Source organism: Cervus elaphus, chromosome 18 (genome assembly GCF_910594005.1).
Source record: "Cervus elaphus chromosome 18, mCerEla1.1, whole genome shotgun sequence".
NCBI lineage: Eukaryota > Metazoa > Chordata > Mammalia > Artiodactyla > Cervidae > Cervus > Cervus elaphus.
The window spans coordinates 95,596,275-95,614,048 of NC_057832.1; the positions used below are offsets into that span (position 1 = coordinate 95,596,275).

Below are 17,774 nucleotides of genomic sequence, written 5' to 3' on the forward strand. Positions count from 1 at the left end.
GAGGGTGTCAGAGGATGAGATGGCTGGATAGCATCACTGATGCAATGGACATGAACTTGGGCAAACTCCATGAGATGGTGAAGGACAGGGAGGCCTGGAATGCTGGAGTCTATGGGTCACAGTCAGACATGACTGGGCTCAGTTCAGTTCAGTATAGTCGCTCAGTCGTGTCCGACTCCTTGCAACCCCGTGAATTGCAGCACGCCAGGCCTCCCTGTCCATCACCAACTCCTAGAGTTTACTCAAACTCATGTCCATCGAGTCTGTGATGACATCCAGCCATCTCATCCTCTGTCGTCCCCTTCTCCTCCTGCCCCCAATCCCTCCCAGCATCAGGATCTTTTCAAATGAGTCAACTCTTGGAAATGAGGTGGCCAAAGTACTGGAGTTTCAGCTTCAGCATCAGTCCTTCCAATGAACACCGAGGACTGATCTCCTTTAGGATGGACTGGTTGGATCTCCTTGCAGTCCAAGGGACTCTCAAGAGTCTTCTCCAACACCACAGTTCAAAAGCATCAATTCTTTTGCACTCAGCTTTCTTCACAGTCCAACTCTCACATCCATACACAACCACTGGAAAAACCATAGCCTTGACTAGACAGACCTTTGTCGGCAAAGTAATGTCTCTGCTTTTAAATATGCTATCTAGGTTGGTCATAACTTTCCTTCCAAGGAGCAAGCATCTTTTAATTTCATGGCTGCAATCACCATCTGCAGTGATTTTGGAGCCCCCCAAAAATAAAGTCAGCCACTGTTTCCACTGTTTCCCCATCTATTTGCCATGAAGTGATGGGACCAGATGCCATGATCTTTGTCTTCTCAATGTTGAGCTTTAAGCCAACTTTTTCACTCTCCTCTTTCACTTTCATCAAGAGGCTCTTTAGATCTTCCTCACTTTCTGCCATAAGGATGGTGTCATCTGCATATCTGAGGTTATTGATATTTTTCCCGGCTATCTTGATTCCAGCTTGTGCTTCATCCAGCCCAGCATTTCTCATGATGTACTCTGCATATAAGCTAAATAAGCAGGGTGACAATATACAGCCTTGACATACTCCTTTTCCTACTTGGAACCAGTCTGTTTTTCCATGTCCAGTTCTAACTGTTGCTTCCTGACCTGCATACAGGTTTCTCAAGAGGCAGGTGAGGGGGTCTGGTATTCCCATCTGTTTCAGAATTTTCCACAGTTTATTGCGATCCACACAGTCAAAGGCTTTGGCACAGTCAATAAAGCAGAAATAGATGTTTTTCTGGAACTGTCTTGCTTTACGACTGGGCTACTGAACAACAAAAGCAACCAAAATAAACTTTGAAACAACTGGGTGAACTAAAATCCAGTGAATATGTAACCTTATAACTTGTCCCTAATAATACAAATAACTAGCAACCTTCTTGGCAAAAGCTTAAAGATCATCAGAAAAGTCTAAGATTCAGTTTCCATCTTCTTTATCTTCTTTAAAGTTTTATCTTCTTCCATCTTCTTTAAAGTTTATAGACCTTTTTTTATTATATCCTATACAAATGAGTATTTTCAAGCAATAAAGTGATAAAGCTTTTCATTTTTTGAATATCCAAAAGTATTATAGTATTTATATATTTATATTATTATGGATAGACAAAAACATATTCATAAATTGTACTACACGTAATGGATTTAAGTGGATCAACATGAACAAAACCCTCATACATTTCATTGCATGTAACAGTTTTTCCCCACAAAAAAAGAACTGCATGTAAACTCTAGTTGATAGTTAGTGATGTATATCTGAAAATGTTTAGGGATAATGTGTACTGGTATCTTCAACTTACTCTGAAATGGATCAAAAAGTAAATTAACTAATAGAATCACCAATAATGGTCAGTATATATGAGTGTTCACTGCATAACTCCTTCAAATATTCTGTATATTTAAATATTTTTATAAAAATGCTGAGAAAAACAAGTACTTTTTAAAATATTTCCTGTATAACAGTATTTTCATTAGCTGTTTGACTAGAACACCTTTATAGAATCTTTTGACCTGTTAAATTCTCAAAAAATCCTGAATTAGGTATATCAGAATTTAAAAGGTATTAATAAACTTATCTCAAAAGTACCAAGAATTAAAGAAAGTATTTCGACAGTATTATGGAAGATAATACACAAATCAATAAACCATAGTTTTGATCTTTCTTCTTTTCTCAATTTGAAGTGTTTTCTTATCTATAATGCTACATGAATCTTATTTCAGTTATAGAAGGTGATTATTGGTGATGATACCAGTTTCTCCAAAGAATCATATGTACTGGGAAATTGAGAGGAGTTAAGAGAAGCCTGAAGAATCTGCTAAAAACTGATGGACAGTTGTTGAGCTTTTGGTAGGGATTGGGGTATACCCACTTTGTTTATGATTAAATGATCAAAACTGTTTCTAGTGGTAACAGAAATTCATGTGTATTTCTAAGTTCTTATTCTGTTGCTGGTACATGGTTCCATTAACCTTTTGCTTAAATCTAATTTATATAATGCATTCAATGACAAATCTTTCAAATACTTAACATAAAATATGAGCTTTCTTATCATGACATTTCTGCAGGGAATATGTATTTGGTTTATCACTCCACCCTAAAAATCAAATTCACTGGTTTTCAACTGGTAATAACATCCAGGTATACACACAAATTCTATGAAGTCCTGATACTGTTTTCCAAATAAAGCAAAATTTTTCAAATTCCTAAAAGTAAAAAACTAAAAGTATAAAAAAATTGTATGGCAAAACCAATACAATATTGTAAAGTAAAATAAATAAATAAATAAAAGAAATAATCCAAGGCATAAGTTAATTTTCATTGCTTTTCCTATTCCAAACTTCTTTTTTTAAAAAAAAAATCCTTCTTATTTTTTAACCAAAACAGAAATTATTTGAATGTATTTTCACTCAGAGAAGAGGAGATGGGAAGGTGGGGTTATCATACAACTCTCAGAAAGTTGGAAGTTTAAGAAACTTGAAAAACAATCTATTTTTAAGCCATTTGAGTAGAAGTTATACATTTCAGCAGAATGTGTCTTGTTTCAGAAACAACTTTGCTCTCAAACTTATCCTATACATTCAAAAGGTAACATTAATATATCCATGTGTGGTAAGTCATTTCAGTTGTGTCTGACTTTTTGCAACCCTATGGACTGTAGTCCACCAGGCTCCTCTGTACATGAGATCCTCCAGACAAGAATACTGGAGTGGGTTGCCATGCCCTTCTTCAGGGAATCTTCCCAAACCTGGGTCTCCTGCACCACGGGCAATGTTCTTCAAAATATCATCAGTTCAGTTCAGTCGCTCAAGTCGTGTCCAACTCTCTGTGACCCCATGAACCACAGTATGCCAGGCCTCCCTGTCCATCACCAACTCCCGGAGTCCACCCAAAGCCATGTCCATTGTTTTGGTGATGCCATCCAACCATCTCATCCTCTGTCATCCCCTTCTCCTCTGGCCCTCAATCTTTCCCAGCATCAGGGTCTTTTCAAATGAGTCAGCTCTTTGCATCAGGTGGTCAAAGTACTGGAGTTTCAGCTTCAACATCAGTCCCTCTAATGAACACCCAGGACTGATCTCCTTTAGGATGGACTGGCTGGATCTCCTTGCAGTCAAAGGGACTCTCAAGGGTCTTTCTTCTCCAACACCACAGTTCAAAAGCGTCAATTCTTTAGTGCTCAGCTTTCTTTACAGTCCAACTCTCACATCCATACATGACTATTGGAAAAACCATAGCCTTGACTAGACAGACCTTTGTTGGCAAAGTAATGTCTCTGCTTTTTAATATTCTGTCTAGGTTGGTCATAATGTTCCTTCCAAGTGTCTTTTAATTTCATGGCTGCAATCAACGTATCATCTACCAGCTACAAAACAAGCTCTCTAGAAGAGCATAACTAAACCTGAGGAAGTTCTCAGACTCTCCTAAGGTTATCTACAAAAATAATGAGTTTCAAAATAAAATTTTATATATTTTGGTGTTTAGACATGTATACAGTTATAAAAGAAACAAAACTTCAGATCCAAGAAACAGGGGGCATTAAAAAAAAATCTGTCTAATAATTTGCCCTCAAGAACAGTAAAGTAGCAATACAAATGAAATATTAAAGAGCTTTCAGGTTCTTTCACAAATTACCATTAGATTCCTGACATAACTGGAAACCAAGCTACTCATTTTAACAAATACTAACAGGGCAAACTGCCAAACAAGTGTTCCACCAAATAAATAATCCTTCAATAATGACTACCTAAAATAATAAAAAAATTTATTTTCCCTATGCCTTATTTTTGACTCCCAAATGAATGAAAAAAAAAAAAAAACTTGTGAAGTCACAGTCAACCTAGAACTTTGTATTTTAATAACAGAGTTACAAAACAAAGGTAATTTAAGTTTACTTTCTTGAAAGCTAATACCAGTAGAGAAAGTACGGAGAGTAGAAAGACATTTAATAAATCACTGTTCTTTCTTAGTTTATCAAAATAACATATTCATATAATGTCTGTGCATGTGTGTGCTCATTTTTGTCTGCCTCTTTGTGACCCCACAGACTGCAGCCAGCCAGGCTCCTCTGTCCATGGGATTCTAAAGGCAAGAATACTGAAGTGGGTTGCCATTTCCTCCTCCAGGAGATCCTCCTGACCCAGGGATCAAACCTGCATCTCTGGTGTCCCCTGCGGTGGCAGGCAGTTTTTCTACCACTGAGCCACCTGGAACCCTGCAAATAACCTCTAAAACACATATTTAAACTTTTGATAAAGGATTGATTTTAACTACTTTAATGCTTCAGTAAGACTTCATGTTTAAACTGACAAAGTGTTTTAACTACTTTAACACTTAGGTAATACTTCATGTAACTTGATATAAATCTAGAAAAGGTAACAAATGATAAATTAAGCCCTATAGTCTGCAATCTTAAGCAATTCACCTAATTTCCTCAGTATGATTAAGTGTAAATTGCCTTGGAGTTATATTATAAGGAAAAGCTGGTAGTTCATCTAAGCAAGGTCTTTAATCAAAGAAGCATGCATGCATGCATAAATTATATAATCCACAAAATATTCCCCCATGAAAGTTGCTTCACCATCTTTTATCTATTATCAATACTAGAGCAGCGTTGCTTTTAAACCAATCAGTATTTCCCCAACAGCTTTCTATCTGTATGAAAGTTTATTATTGAAGCACTAAAGTAAAAGCCATGAAGGCAAATCACTGAACTAAGGTGATACTATATGCTACAACCTTATCTGTTTACAAGGATACTTGCTATATAATACATAACAGCACTCTCTAACTATGCTGGTGTGATGTTAACATAATTTCCACTCATGTTTTTATAATATTGGAAGCAGGGAATAGGAAGAGAAGAAATGGGAAGCAGGAAGAGAAGAAAGCATAAACAGTATGATAGAGAGATAGGTTCTAAATACATGTGTGCATATACACACAGATTACACAGGAGAGTAAGTAGGTAGGTAGACAGATACTCGACGAGTTTATAAATGTTATTCTAGAATTATGCCTGGAGGCATTTTCCTCATGTTTTACTCTATGTATTGAGCAACCAAAGGTCATAGATGGTATACCAGGTTTAAGGGTTTATATTAAAACTAGCAGTGGTCTTTATCTTTCCAGAGTTTGTGCTTAAAATAATGTAGATAAAATAAAAAGAATGACTTTTAAAATAACTATAAAAGTATATTGATATTCATCAATAAAAAGGAATAAACTATTAATACATGCTATAACATGGAGCCTCAAAATCATTATGCTAAGTGAAAGAAGCCAGAGGCAAAGTGAGGCTGTCTATATGAAGTGTACATAAAAGCATAAAAATATTAGTTTGGTACAAAAGTAATCACGCTTTTGCATTATTGAATTTTGCTGTTTGATATTGGAATACATTCTTAAATAAATATGGTTATATTATACATCATTTTAACACACATTTCTCCCTTTATGTTTTTTTGCTGACTTACTATTGTTGATGTTCAGTTGCTAAGTCATGTCCAACTCTTTCCAACCCCATGGACGACAGCATGCCAGGCTTCCTTATCCCTCACCATCTCCCGGAGTTTGCTCAAATTCATGTCTATTGAGTCAGTGATGCTATCTAACCCTCTCATCCTCAGTCGCCCCCTTCTCTTTCTGCCTTCCATCATTCCCAGCATCAGGGTCTTTTCCAATGAGTCAGCTCTTCTCATCAGGTAGTCAAAGTATTGGAGCTTCAAGCTTCAGCATCAGTCCTTCCAATGAGTATTCAGGGTTGCTTTCATGTAGGACTCACTGGTTTAACTTATTACTTGCTGTTTATTGTATATTTATTTTAGACTATGGAAATGATGTTAGACAAAAAGCAAATTTGAGTACTTTTCTTATTCAAGTTCAAATGGGTTGTAAAGCAGTGGAGACAACTTGCAACAACACACGTGGCCTAGGAACTGTAACGAACATACAGTGCAGTGGTGGTTCAAGAAGTTTTGCAAAGGAGACAAGAGCCTTGAAGATGAGGAACACAGTGGCATAAAAAACTCATGTAGAGGCTGTAGTAAATACACTGCCTAATGATTAAAAATTGGGCAACATCTGAATAGTCCTCTTTTTGAGGAGACTTATTGCAGGTCATACACTGGGAGAAGAGAATTCACCCCAGGCTCTCTGTTAGCTGTTCTTCCACAGATCCTTCTATGGAGGTACAGATAATATACATGACTTACACACATCACAATATTTAATAGATGATTTTGAAACAAGGCAGTTACCAATAAAAAGTGAGATCATTGCACATTACATACAAAATAAAATTCCAGGCAATACATCTAATTTTAAAAAATATAAAATGATTTTAAAGAAAAATATCTTTTTGCAGATCTTCTATGGGTAAGAGTCTTCAAACAAACAAATTATGACTCCACAAGCACTATAAACATTTATATTTCAAAAACTATTGGCACAAAACTAAAGTGCTGGGGAAAGCATCATAACATATATGATGAAAAAGAGTAAGAAGCTGCCAGAAATCACTGAGAGAGGACAACCAAACTGAAAAACACAGAAGAGATTATATTTTTATTTTCTTAATTGATGTATGTGAAGTTGGGAGGGAAAGTAATATACTGAAGTAGAAGAAAATCTTAAAAATGCAGGTAGAAATCAAAGTTTTTTGTAACTTATAAGTAATTTTTATGAGTCCAATATTAATAGAATCCATTAGACCTGTGGAATAATATAATGAAGTATTCCATTGACAGCCACTTAAAATATGAGTGTGTGTTAGTCACTTAGTTGTGTCTGACTCTTTGTGACCCCATGGACTGTAGCCCACCAGATTCCTCTGTCCATGGGATTCTCCAGGCAAGAATATGGAGTGGGTTGCCATCTCCTTCTCCAGGGGATCTTCCTGACCCAAGGATCAAACCCAGGTCTGTTGTACTGCAGGCAGATTCTTTACCATCTGAGCTATAGGGAAGTCCACTTAAAATATATTTGTAATAATTCTGAGTAACCTTGCAAAGACCAATTGCCAATGATTGATACATGACAGCTCTAGCATATAAAGATGCTGACTGTATATATAACCAATACAATCTGAACAAGCTGGTTTTACCACATATGGAAACCATAAATTAAATACAAAATTTTAAAAAAATTTTATTCAGGAATTTAAACAAGGAGTGTATCACACAGTGTATCATAGGTCCTTAATAATGTTCCCTAAAAAACCCTGCTACAAGAGCATAAAAGTATGCATCGATATACTGCTGACATTCTATTGCTTCAAATTATATTTAAGTTGACTGCTTCAGCACTAGTACACATTTTTATCATAAAGCTGACAACTTTTGTTGCTATTTTCAAAGTATGGAATGTTACCTCTTCTTCCTCATCTATCAAAATCCAATATCCTTTAAAGTTCAGCTCAAATGCTACATCTCCTAGAAACTTTTCTCCATTAGCATTAATCTCTCCCTTCCCACTCTAAAAGCAACTTGTTTATTCCTTTAGTCACAGCATAATACAACTCTGCCTTGTATTAATTAGCTGATTACCTTTGGGTCTCTCTCACTCATAAACTCTCTGAGAGTTATTTTATCTATGAACAACAATCTATTAGTCTCTGTCTTTAGACAACAGCTAACTATAATATAATGCTACACAAGGCTAGCAAAAACATTTTCCAATTGAATGAATAAAAGAATGTACCATAAGTTTCATGAAAGAATGAGAAAATACTCATATTATTATTCACTGAAATAATTAAAACTATAAACTCAAGAAACATAGTAAGTAGGCTAATAATTTTTTAGACGAAAACATTCTGAGAGACATATTCTTAGGATATGGATAAGGAAGAGGGGATGCCACAAACCTCCTCAAAGAAGTCATCTTGAATATAAGAAAGCAAGCCATACAAAGGTTCAGTGACAGAATAAGAAAGAGCTTTCTTCACCTTCACTCTCCAAGTGGAAACCTAAGTATTTCCTACCGGCATGGACAGAATAGCCTGAAAATAGTGAAGAGAGGCTTAGCTTTCCTTTCCAAGTCCTTAAAGGAATAAGTGATGACTAGCCGCTCTCTGGCTGCCCTCCCCTCATGAAAGTAAGACAGCCAAGCCCTTGAGAAGAGTCTCAAGTCACTCAACTAGACATAATGCTTTAGCTCAAGAGAAATGGAAAACTCCATGCCTGCCCACAACCTTCATCTCATATAAAAGGTAAATCCATCATTCAGCTTTAAAATACATATTCAAAAAGTTTAGTATGCTTCACAATGATGATTCTGTTAATTTTCAACAATAAAATGGACAACTAGAATTTTACAAATTGGGGAAAGACTAAAACCAAAGTGAAATCATGAACAATTATAATTATTGTAATGATTATCTGTCTAAAGTAAAAATTTTAATTTCTTGAGGGTGGAAAACAATTACATACATCTTTGAATGTTTCACGTCTAATATAACACCTGGAACATAGAAAGTTGTCAATGTTTGTTGCATAAATGCAAACGAGTGAACTGAAAAAAAACTATATTTTGTTTTAAATGCCATACATTAAACCAATACATATGCTGTAGCTTTGATATTAACTAATTATTCAGATAAGTGACTCTAAACATATCACAGATCAGGAGTTTCCAATCTGAAGCTCAAAGGAAGCAGGGAATGAACCTTTGATATTGTATGTTTAAGTCTTTACACATGCATATGTTTTTTCCTAGAAAATATGCCCAATGTTATCTGTACAAGATGAAACACTGCACACCTAGCTCTCTATATCCAGCTCTGCAAAGCAAAAGTAACTGTAAGGCTTTCACAGGAGGTAACTGATATAAATCTCAAAATCCCAAGAAGGTGACAATAACCTTGTCTTCCTACATGAAAGAGGCCATATTATGTACCCCAATGAGTGATAAATCAATTTGGATGATACAATGATCTTTAATACATGTTGTTCTCATTATCCCTGAGAAATTCTCGGTTTTCATGACATCATCACAAATTAGTAAGAGACTGAGTAACTATAGTCCTTTTAAAACAGGACTGAAGAAAGAAGGAAAAAAAAAAAAAAGACTTCCGGAAGAATAAAAGCTGCAACTGCCCTGAAACTCAATACAAAGCTTAGGAAATAAAGCATGAGCAATGCTTTAAAACAAGATGGCAATGTGCTACAGGTCATGTGTATTCATTATCATAGAGGAGGAAAGTCTTCAAGAAAAATTTCAGCCAAGTAGTAAGGATGCAAAATCGCACCAAACTGTCTCTACTGCACTGAATTGAACATTTATAAAATGAATTTTAATGAAAAATTCTAGCTGATGATATGTAAGAGAATAAATTTTTTCCACCTATCTAAGTTTGAGTTGCATAAAGATAACTTTCCTCCACATAACTATTTTATACATTAAGATGTAATATTTAGGTTGTGACCATGTATTTGTGAAATAACGTTGCTTTATATCATACAAAAGAGGCACAGCTGTGTGTTATTCCTATACATTTATTCTAGTCTTTCTCAGTGGTAATACTAATGAAGTTGATCCTTTCCTGAACACAAAAATCAGAGCTTTCTGTCTGACTCTCCTGCAGCATGTTGAAGGATAAACTCTATCAAACAGAAATAAAAATTAAGTGTAACTAAAATGAAAAGACAGTTTGCAAATGCTACTATCTTGCTATTAGTAAAGATATCTCCCCATATCTTCAGACATATTTTAGAGCTTCAATGAATATATTCAGAAAAAATTGATGACATTCATTTTAACTTAGTATCTCAGAAGAAACAGAAATATAGGGACTTGGATATCTGAGAGACACAAGATGCATAGACTATATAATAAACATATTATTATATAGTTTCCCAGTGCTTTCATTATATACACATGAATTAATAACATTGTCAGAAGAAAACGATTATGCTATACAAAATTAATGTTGAGTCATCACAGCTGTTTTAAAAACAGCTATATTTTTATTTCCTAATTTCATTTCATGTTATTTTTTAACATATTTGCTGATTAATTTACTATATAAACTTTTAATGATAAGCATTTGCAACACACCAAGTGCAAAAAAGCTTTAAAATTATATCTTCTACCAAGTTAGAGAACATTACTACCAGCGCTTATTCCTAAATTGGTCAGGTCAATGAAAGCCAGTGGGATAACACTCACCACCGGAAGATCACAGTAACAGAATTCTCAGGATGAGCAATGAAAAATTCAGTGAGAAGATCCTACTAAAGTGAAAGTATGCATGTGTATTTTGAATGGTAAGATGGGGTATGGAATGTAGACTTTGCAAAAAGGTAAAGTTGAATAAAAATATTTGAGAAATTCAAACAAAAATTTCTCTGCTTCAACGTTAGTGTTTAATTTTTTTCCCCTCCTGCTAAAATAACAGAAGTCAGGGTTTTCAATAAAACATCCCTCTGGGCTCTTCAAACTTAGCTACCTTCTATTTCAAACTTCTTATCTCTAGATTTAATAGGCTTCACATAGTCATTTTCACATAAACTAAGTTGTGACTACACATTAACAAAATATAAGGACCACATGAAAATAAAATTTTCCTCCATCCAACAAAGCAAGGAGTAAACTTAGAGGTCATTTCACAATAAAATTTACACATGTAATTTAATGAGGGCTTCCCAGGTGGCTCAGTAAAGAATCTGTCTACAATGCTGGAGACACGGGTTCGATCCTTGGAAGGTCCCCTAGAGAAGGAAATGGAAACCCACTCCAGTATTCGCACCTAGGAAATTCCATAAATAGAAGAGCCTGGCAGGCTACAGTCCATGGAATCACAAAAGCATCAGATAAGACTTAGTGACTGAACAACAATTTAATAAATTAAATCTTTAAAGAATATTAACTCACTGAGAACATCTTAGTGTTCTCAGCATGAGCCACAGCAGTTGGCAGACACACAGTAGATAAAGAAAATGTTTCATTAACACCACCCATTTCATATTTTTACATCTTAAAACATGGCTACATCTTACAACTGACAGTAAAGTATAGCTTTTCTTAATAATACATAAAACAATGATACGTTTTACAAATTGTTGTCATTTAAAATTAGACTCAACAGAGTTGAGTTCAGTTCAGTCGCAACAGAGTAATAAATGTGAAATTTAATGCTGAACTGAATTAAACCAAGATGAAGTGCATTGTCTGTTAACTACATTAACTCTCAGAAAACTGAAATTCATACTTTTTGAACACATTATTTTACGTTAGTCTGTTTAAAAGTTTGCACTTTTACATAAATAGGTTCAGTTCAGTTCAGTCGCTCAGTCGTCTCCAACTATTTGCGGCCCCATGAACGCAGCACTCCAGGCCTCCATCACCAACTCCCGGAGTCCATCCAAACCCATGTCCATCGAGTCGGTGATGCCATCCAACCATCTCATCCTCTGTCATTCCCTTCTCCTGCCCTCAATCTTTCCCAGCATCAGGGTCTTTTCAAATGAGTCAGCTCTTGACATGAGATGGCCAAAGTATTGGAGTTTCAGCTTCAGCATCAGTCCTTCCAATGAACACCCAGGACTGATCTCCTTTAGGATGATGCAGTCCAAGGGACTCTCAAGAGTCTTCTCCAACACCACAGTTCAAAAGCATCAATTCTTCGGTGCTCAGCTTTCTTTATAGTCCAACTCTCACATCCATACCTAACTGCTGGAAAAACCATAGCCTTGACTAGACGGACCTTTGTCGGCAAAATAATGTCTCTGCTTTTTAATATGCTATCTAGGTTGGTCAAAACTTTCCTTCCAAGGAGTAAGCGTCTTTTAATTTCATAGCTGCAATCACCATCTGCAGTGATTTTGGAGCCCAGAAAAATAAAGTCAGCCACTGTTTCCCCATCTCTTTTCCATGAAGTGATCAGATGCCATGATCTTAGTTTTCTGAATGTTGAGCTTTAAGCCAACTTTTTCACACTCCTCTTTCACTTTCATCAAGAGGCTCTTTAGTTCTTTTTCACTTTCTGCCATAAGGGTGGTGTCATCTGCATATCTGAGGTTATTGATATTTCTTCCAGCAATCTTGATTCCAGCTTACTTCTTCCAGCCCAGCGTTTCTCATGATGTACTCTGCATATAAGTTAAATAAGCAGGGTGACAATATACAGCCTTGACTTACTCCTTTCCCTATTTGGAATCAGTCTGTTGTTCCATGTCCAGTTCTAACTGTTGCTTCCTGACCTGCGTACAGGTTTCTCAACAGGCAAGTCAGGTGGTCTGCTATTCCCATCTCTTTCAGAATTTTCCAGAGTTTATTGTGATCCACACAAAGGCTTTGGCATAGTCAATAAAGCAGAAATAGCTGTTTTTCTGGAACTCTCTTGCTTTCTCGATGATCCAGCAGATGTTGGCAATTTGATCTCTAGTTCCTCTGCCCTTTCTAAAACCAGCTTGAACATTTGGAAGTTCATGGTTCATGTATCGCTGAATCCTGGCTTGGAAAATTTTGAGCATTACTTTACTAGCGTGTGAGATGAGTGCAATTGTGCGGTAGTTTGAGCATTCTTTGGCATTGCCTTTCTTTGGGGCTGGAATGAAAACTGACCTTTCCCAGTCCTGTGGCCACTGCTGAGAATAGATTATATCTTCTAAATTAGCTTTAAAGCAACCCAAGTTTTTTGAATAGGGTGTTTAACCCTTTTACATTTAAAGAACTTACTCTTGCCATTTTGCTAATTCTTTTCTGACTTGTAGCTCTTTTGCTCTGTTTCCTCTTATGATCTTCCTTTGTATTTCATTGATTTTTTTTTTTTTTGTCATTACATAAAGTCTGATTTCTTTCCCATTTTCTTTTGAGTATCATCCACAGGTATTTTCTTTTTGGTTAACAGAAAATTTACATAAGACATTTTACAGTTAAAACTGTCTCAAGCTGATAAAAAATAAACTATCACACACAAAAATGCTACACTTTTACTCTCCCCAACACATACTCCCTGTCACTGATGTTACAACATTACAATGGTATCCTTTTATATTGTGTACCCACTAACATGTATTTACAGGTAGTTCTTTTTTATACATTTGTTATTTAACTTCCGTACCAGAATTAAAATGATTTACAAATCATCATTACAGTATCACAGTATTCTGTAATTGGCTATATATTTACCTTTTCTTATTCTATACTTTCGTATATACTTACATATGCTGTCACGGTACTGTTTAGCATCTTTTAATTTCTTTATTCTTTAGAACCTAAAGACGACACTTATTTTATAACTAAAACTGGCCAAAAAAATCTGCATCAGTATTGTTTGACAATGACAAATCAGAATTGAGCTTGTAAGACTTAAGAGTACCAAAGGAGCTGTGTTGAAACCAATAAAGCAGATCCAGTTCATTAAAATCTTCACCCATTTGAATACCTACCAGTTCCTCTGCTTAGGTACGGAGGTTTAAAGAACTTCACGACACCATAGACGTTCACAATCATGCCACCTTTAAGCTGATTCAGGGGTGTATATACATAATGTGTGGCTGGAGCCTAAAGAAAGACAGTGAATATATCAATATTATTAAGTATTTATTTTTAGATTTTAGAATCATGTTATGATCAATCTGTAAGTTAGTAAACTGATCTGCATCTATTTCTTCGTGTCTAAAAAAGAGATGTCTAAAAAAAAGGGAAATGTACAGCTTATAAAGGTTACTGTATATACTTTTTCTTATAAATAGCTTTGATTATTAATTTTGCAATCTGTATACAACTTAAAAAAAATCAGTTTAAGAGATTTTAGTTTTAGCTTTTAACTTTAACTAGAATCACTTCAAAACTTATGGCATATATTTGTTTTTCTTATACTGCTATGAAGATTTTACTAAGGCCTATATAAAGGCAGATTTGATTATAAATGATATAAAGACTTTAAAAATGGTAATAAAAGAAGAAAACATATGAAATAACTGTACATAAGTTTGGAAATAAAAGTTTTACAGGTATTAGGTAAACCATTTCTTAAAATCAGCAATAAAAGGATAACCCAGGAGACCTCCCTGGGATGGAAGGAAGCTTTACCAATAGCTCTCCTCCACACCTGTACTGCCCCTAAGGAACAGGTTGCTCTTAGTCCTTATGAGATGCTATATGGGGGACCTTTTGTTTATGTCAATGACCTCTTCCTAGATTCACAGGCTCAGACCCTCCAGTCTTATACCATGGCCATTGTGCACTTCCAACAATATATACACTTGTGGGGTGTCAACTAAGGCCTAAAAGATTCTAAACAGCCACCATTATATGCTCCAGAGACTCAAGTCCTAATTAAAGTCTGAAAAGATGGGTCCCAAAGGCTCAACTCCAGCCCACATGGAAGGGCCCCTACCCTGTAATACTTTCTACCCCCGCAGCAGTCAAGGTACCCAGACATGACTCCTGGATTCACTACTCATGAGTCAAGCCGTGAAGAAAAACAGAAGAGGACACTCAATATTACCTGTGAGCCCCTGGAAGATCTCAGATACCTATTCAAGACTACAAATGAGTGCCATTCCAATGAATACCCCCAAAATTAAGTTTCTGGGGATAAGATTTCTCAGGACAGTTCTAAAGAGCAAACACAGCTTGGCAGGGGCTGTGTTCCAAAATAGACATGAGATAGATCTCCTGATCCCTGAACAAGTTGGGACTTGAGCCACCTTGAATGAGACGTGTTGTTTCTGGATAAATACCTCCAGGTAAGTTAAATAAAGTCTTACAGTCCTCAAAAAAAAAAAAAAAAAAAAGCAAAAATTCAGGTCCTACAGATCTCAAAGAATGAGCATGAGAGTTCTCAGGGTGGCTACAGTCTCTCTTTGGGGGATCCTTCTCCTGGTGATGGGGAATTTGGAGTTGGCTAATAACTATGGTGTTGGAGAAGACTCTTGAGAGTCCTTTGGACTGCAAGGAGATCCAACCAGTCCATCCTAAAGGAGATCAGTCCTGGGTGTTCATTGGAAGGACTGATGCTGAAGCTGAAACTCCAATACTTTGGCCACCTGATGCGAAGAGCTGACTCATTGGAAAAGACCCTGATGCTGGGAGGGATTGGGGGCAGGAGGAAAAGGGGACAACAGAGGATGAGATGGCTGGATGGCATCACCGACTTGATGGACATGGGTTTGGATGGACTCCGGGAGTTGGTGATTGACAAGGAGGCCTGGCGTGCTGCAATTCATGGGGTCGCAGAGAGTCGGACACGACTGAGTGACTGAACTGAACTGAATAGCCCTACTAATCTTTGTTATCACCATATTAGTGCTGCCTATGATTGCTCCGTGTAGTGTCAATTGTCTAACCCGTTTTGTCTCTGCCCAGGTCAACAAGCTACAACATGCAGTGCCAGTTCAACAAGGATATATAAAAAAAACTACAGCCAACTATGGAAAATATCACTCACCCTTAGATGGACACTGCTGTAAGGACTCTGAGGCTTGAGACTAGCAAGAGGGGGAGGCCCAATGCCTCTCCCCATCCCAGTTCAGCAGGAAGTAGCCAGAGAGACCTCGACACTCCTATTCCCAAAGAATTGGGCCTCCCATCTCGAGTCTCTTGAGGGAGGAATGTTAGGTGGTTAGAATAGGAAAAAGGAGTCCAGAATGGTGGTGGCTAACAGACAAAGAAAGGAAAAAGCCTACAAAAATAGAACAGAGGAAGATCCGAGGAGTGGAGTGAGAACCTCAGGTGAAATAAAAAGCCCTCCTGGCTAGCCCAATTTACATAGGGCAGGCTCAGGGGGAGGAGAAAAGAAAAACATATAAAAAGAGGAGCCAAAATTGAGACTCTCTCTTCTCTGCGCTTCTTTTGGGTTGGCCCTCCCTCATGCCTCGAGGATGTATTATCCTTTGTTTGCCAAATAAAACAGAGCTGTAACCAAGCAGTAACACCGAGCTGTAATAACACTGGTCCGTCCATCACTCCAAATTTTTGCTGTGGCAAGACAGAACCAAGGAAATTACAAACACTATTAGTCAAACAATCCTGAAAAGGACTCAGTCACCTGGCTCTGTCACCCACCAATGTCACTCCCAACTGAAATAAGGTTACCTATCACACTAACAGTTAAAATTTTAAAAATCAAATCAAAATGAATTGATTTTTTTCAAGGAGGCTCAGGTCAAACACAAGAAGGACAGAGCTTGCTTAGAAATCTCATCAAACCATGATATTAAAAAAAAAAGAAAGAAAAATAATAGTCAGCATATAGGACAGGAAGACCTGAGAAGAGCTCAGCTCCCAAACTAACTGGATCCAATAAACTATCTTAACAAATATCTCCCTAATGTAGAGATGAAGCGAAGGCCAGCACAGCTCCAAGACCCTAACCATTATGGTCTTCCAAATAATGTACTTGTTAATTCACAACTAGCAATAAACTTCTTGACAGTAATTTGGTTTTCAATGTAAGTAAAACATATGTATATGTGTGTATAGCAGGTAAGTTATATGCTAATATTTCAGTTATAAATAATGCCTGAGCTTCCTGAAGAAACATTTTTGCTAAGTACAGAGGCTTTCATTTACTTCTGCCTTATTTACAGGTGCATGGATGAATCAAATATTTGAACTTGATCTATTTATAACAATTTTGAAAAATACTAATATCAGAGTTAACTGATATTTTTTTCAAAGTATATCAATCCTCTTATTGGTTATAGTTTCCCTAAATAACAAATTTAAATTATACTGTTATGGTAGTATTCAGAATTTAAAGCCTATACCCTGAAGTTACCGTCAACTAGAAACAAAGTTGATGAACTCTGTCCAATAGAAAGTAAAGGTTTAAGAACATAGGTAGAACATAAACTTTATATTAAACTTTATCAACATATTATCTTCTTTCTAGTTTCACTCAGCTACAAGTAGTTTACTTGAAAAAATGGGGACTTTTTCATTGCTATGAGATAACAATGTTTTTAAAAATATTGAAAAAATGATTTAAAAAAAAAAAGCAAAATGTATCACAAGTATAAAAAACTTCTTTACTGAAAATTACATAATTTATTAAATCACAGTTTAGTGCACAATAATCAGTTTTAAACATAAGCTGATGAAAAGCAAAATAAATGACTGCTTAAGATTTAGAAGTAGCAAAAATCCTAGTGTCTTCACACAATAAAACTTTTTTTTCCACTTTAATTTTCTTGTGCACATAACTTTCACAAAATATAAGCAAATATTCCATGTAACAGACAAACCAGATATTAATTATTATGCAAATATATAACTCAAATGTAATATCATCATGTATTGAAAAAGCAGAGATTA

At 36.1% G+C, this 17,774-nt stretch overlaps 1 protein-coding gene across 12 annotated transcripts in view; it reads right to left on the bottom strand.

Moving 5' to 3' along the window:
• Positions 1-17,774, bottom strand: part of POT1 (protection of telomeres 1) — a 91,084-nt gene that overhangs the window by 54,300 nt on the left and 19,010 nt on the right. For all 12 annotated transcript variants that reach the window (XM_043872277.1, XM_043872278.1, XM_043872275.1 and 9 more), the window contains one exon: positions 13,901-14,015. In XM_043872277.1, coding sequence (XP_043728212.1) covers positions 13,901-14,015 — 115 coding nt within the window. The remainder of the gene's footprint in view (positions 1-13,900; positions 14,016-17,774) is intronic.